The 4,259-nt window shown below is 40.4% G+C and overlaps 1 protein-coding gene across 1 annotated transcript in view; it reads right to left on the bottom strand.

Annotated features, from left to right (window-relative positions):
• Positions 1-2,021: 2,021 nt before the first annotated feature.
• The window catches only part of CCDC60 (coiled-coil domain containing 60), a gene marked incomplete at its 5' end in the record, with an annotated part of 31,951 nt that continues 29,713 nt past the window's right edge, over positions 2,022-4,259 (bottom strand). The window contains 2 exons of the mRNA XM_009866351.1: positions 2,022-2,120; positions 3,344-3,533. Coding sequence (XP_009864653.1) covers positions 2,022-2,120; positions 3,344-3,533 — 289 coding nt within the window. The remainder of the gene's footprint in view (positions 2,121-3,343; positions 3,534-4,259) is intronic.

Here is a 4,259-nt window from a genome sequence, read left to right as displayed (position 1 = left end):
GTTACTCTGGAAAATAGATAAATACAACTTCAAACATGCTTACAGGGGTAGGTTGGACCATTACCCAACAGTCTCAACTTTTTTCTCCCCCTCCTATTTTGTCATAAAACACAAGCATTAGGCAGACCAAAATGCATCAACATCGCATCTTTGACATTGGCCAAGGACAGATGAGTAAGAGGAGTCTAAGAAACAGGGCAATTTGAGGGTGTTTCAGGCCCCAGTACGCCCTTGTAGCTTTTTGCCATCAACTGTTGACAATCTTTTCAGGAGGAGGTTAGACATTGATTTCTTTCAGCCAGTAGTTGACTTCCAGAGGAGCTCTTCCCCACTTCACAGCAGCAGAAAGGCTGATGCTGGAGAAGGAGAAAAGATAATCTATTCTGGTTTTTAGAAAAGGAGTCCCTTTTGTTACCTGGTGGCAACAGGAGAGAAAAGAGACACTGTCAAACGAAAACATGCAGAAGATATTTCATAATCCCACAAAAACATTAGAGACTCCTAACATTCAGCATTGGCATCCTGCTTTGGGAGCTCAAAGAGCTGCTCAGACATTAGCTAATTACATTTGGCACAATTATCTCATCTTACATTCAGGCAGACACATTAAGTCACATGCTCAGGCAGTATAAAGTTTTGATTTCAGCAGCACAGCTCACGCACTCCAGCTGAGGACAAGCACCATTTCTTGTACATAAGGAAAATTCACAATCCTGTATGTCCAGTTCCATATAGTGAGGAAGGACCAAGACGAAGGTCATAATGAGACTCATCTGGCAGAAGCACTGCCACCAATTTCACTGGGCACTAGATCAGCCCTACAGAGTTTTGGAGGGAAGTTTGCTACCGGATTTTGAGACATAAGGAAAGAAAAGCACTAACAGGGGAAAGATGGTTTCACTACCTGTACAAATGTTAGCTTATCACCACCACCTACAGAATGAGAAAAGAGAGAATACAACAAAACTGGAAGAGCTTACTTTTGTCTGATGGCTGTAAGCTGAAGAAATCTGCCTTCTTGGCTCTTATTTGAAAAACATTTATCTCTTGAAGGGGACAAAATAAGGCTATTTAATAACATATTACACTTCAGTGGTCATTGTACTCACCTGGACCCTAAGCTGGCCCTGTTCCCCCTTATTGCAGTTCAAGGATCAACAGCGTTTCTCCCCAAGGGGTCCTCTGGAAGCTTTGACAGGCAGGTGAGCAGCTCATTAAGATCATCAGCTTAGAAGGTCACCAGGTCACTGGTTCCATCACCCAGCAATTGTGATCCACCATGAAGTACAAGGTTCAGCCCAGACAGGTTTGCAAAGGTCACGCATTTATCACTGTCTGTGAGTTCAGGGTTGTCATTCTACTGTCTTACCCAGCAGAACAATGACAAACATATGCTAAGGTAATCAGGGGAAAACATATCTTTAGGTGAAAACCTGGAAAATTAATCTTAGGATGTTTATTTTTTTTATTTTAGTAAGGCAAGAATTAATCATGGAATAACTACAGAATAAACTCAATGCAAAACCAAAGCACCTGAATTACAAAAAAGAATTCATGCAATAAAAGAATTGCCTTAAAGCTTACAACTATTCTGTCCTTTGGATGTTTTTTAAAAAGTAAAGAGCAGAGAGAATGCTATTTAGATATGAAAATCGGTATATCTGTACTGAATAGATGCTTGTTATACTGTAGATATTGTCAGAGGAATCTCTGAAGGAATGACCTGACCTGTGATTAGAAACTCAGTCTTCACCCTCTACGGTCAGATGAGACTGAAATCTGATGCTGTGCCCAAGATATCAGACAGGAAGGAGCACCACTATTTAGCATTTATTTTCTATGGCTGACTAGAGCCAGTGGAGCACTACAGAGGGACAAATCTCAGTTGTGCAAGAGTGGTCAGTGGGACTTCCTGAAGCTAACTCGCCTTCCTCAGTCTTCCTTGAGGCAGATCTCAACAGGCAGTAATCTTCTGTTTGAAGACAGCGGTAGCTGGAAAATCATCTCATCTGACCTTTTGATTAAATGGTGGAGGACTCTGCACTCAGGGAGGCTACTTTTGTCTGAAGCCACTCGCTAAAATCCTCTTCTGGCATCTGCACAATACTTTCACGTACAAACTGAAACAGAAAAAGGTTCTTTTCTGAGCTTCTGATTTACATTTAAGAGAGATAACATGGGAAAATTTGACCATTGTGACAAAAGAACAAATCTAACAGCTTCTGCAAGCAGTTAGTATACTGCTTTATATCACCAAAACTTTTTTTAAGGCAACTTTCAGAACAGCTGGATGTGCTCTAAAATGAATTAAAAGGAAAACTCTACCATCTTTATCTATTCCAATAGGAAGGAGCACCAAGGTCCTCCTTCCTCTGTGGCTATTTTTGAAAGATGTGTAGATAAATAGATAGGCAACTCAGCTAGGCTTGTATGTTTTTCTCTGTTACTACTGTGCTAATATGAGTGATTAGAATGCAAAGGGAACAAAACAGAAACAGTAAAGAAATAGGTCTAAAACCAGCAAGCAACACTGACATATATCAAACATTAAGACACGGCTGCCTCTCTGGTTAGTGACTCAGCAGATCAGGACACAAGATCTAACGAAATTCAAGTCATCTGACCTTTACACGTTGGGTGCAAAACTTTTGCCTTTGTAAGGCACGATAACGGTCGATTTACCTAAGGTGCAAAGTAACCTGCTGACTCAAGATTTCTGTTGCTCTTGAGTATTAGGGGAACTAACTGCGATGAGAACAAAAAACACAAGGTGGCACCATTGTCATTTTCTGTAAATTAGCGACCTGGCTAGACTACGTAGTATTATACGTTCTAAATGTATTCTCTCCCCTTGCTTGTGTACTTTCTTTCTGCCTGCTGCTTCTAGAACTACATGAGTTGAGACCAGCATATGCTACTGAGAAGCAGGGTTTTTTTAATGTTGCTGAAGCAAAACAAAGATATCTGCAGAGTTCCTGAATCAGAGATATAATCATTACTTGACTAGCTCACAGATGGAACTACTGGGAATATCAGGCCTTTTCAGGGCACAACAAGTTAATGTTTCACTTCAAGTGTCCTAATAACTCACAACAGATGTCACTTTCACTGTGGCAGTAATGACATAATAATAAAGTGATACTGATTAATAATCCAACACTTGCCATAACATCTTTCTTCTGAGGAGGTCGAAGTGCCTTGTAAAAGGTGCACAGTAGCATATTCCTTTTAGTGAGATCCTAAATGATTTCATTCGGTAATTTTCCACTGCAAAAATGTCACCCATAGGTGCCTGCTATCCCAACCTCATCACACAGAGAATCAAGAACTAGACTCTTCTCACCTCTACAGCTGCAGCAATTTCTGGAGAACACAGCTCCCACACCTGTAGATCTTCCAGAACCTTAAGAAAGGTGTCTGGTTGAATTTTCAGGTCAGGAGTCTTGCCGTATTTTTCCAGTTTCTTTAAGATTTTCTGTACATAATGGTCACTCTTCACAGACTCCGGGAGTCTGGCAAGCAATACAGGAAACCTTTAGCAGAAAGAACAGCAGCAATAAAAAAGAAGCCATAGGAACAAATGCATATCTGATTAATAACTCTGGGTTTGCCTGGCATTTCTGCCACTTCACCACCTCCATAACTTCCACAGCAAAAAATGGCTCTTTGGGGAATGCAATACTTGGTGTAATTCTGAGTGAATAATGTGAAAAAGCTTTACTTTATTGGACTTGTAGACCAATTCCCTTTGCAGGGCACTGAAATAGATGCTTCTTCATTGCTCATTTAGATTTTGGATGACAAACTTGGGTATGAAAGGAAATAATAAAATCCTAACAAATGTTTCCATTTTACTACACAGATCTGTCCTCTTCATCTTTTCACTATTTATTTTGTTTAGCCTCTATGGATTTTCCAGTGCAATCAGTGCCTGATCCGACACACTTTCTGATTCTCTTTACTACCCCTTTTCCCTGCACCATCATCATTCTCCTCTCTCTACGTGCTGACATAAATCTCACTGATTTAAGTGCACTGCAACACGCAATCTTTACCATTTCACTCCGAATATAGAGATTTGGAAGGAGAATTACACATTGCAATAAAAATAAAACTCTTGTGAAAAGGCTGCCTTTGTTTTTAATGTTCTGTATAAATTCTGCAGTGTTGCTTTGACAGCCCTGGAGACTGACATTCCAAACCTTTCTAGGTGCACGACTGGGGTGTGTGGCAGCTTTCATTGCAAAGGGCTGAGAATT

The sequence above is a fragment of the Apaloderma vittatum genome, unplaced genomic scaffold, assembly GCF_000703405.1.
Source record: "Apaloderma vittatum isolate BGI_N311 unplaced genomic scaffold, ASM70340v1 scaffold24603, whole genome shotgun sequence".
NCBI lineage: Eukaryota > Metazoa > Chordata > Aves > Trogoniformes > Trogonidae > Apaloderma > Apaloderma vittatum.
This window is presented reverse-complemented; position numbering and strand designations above follow the sequence as displayed.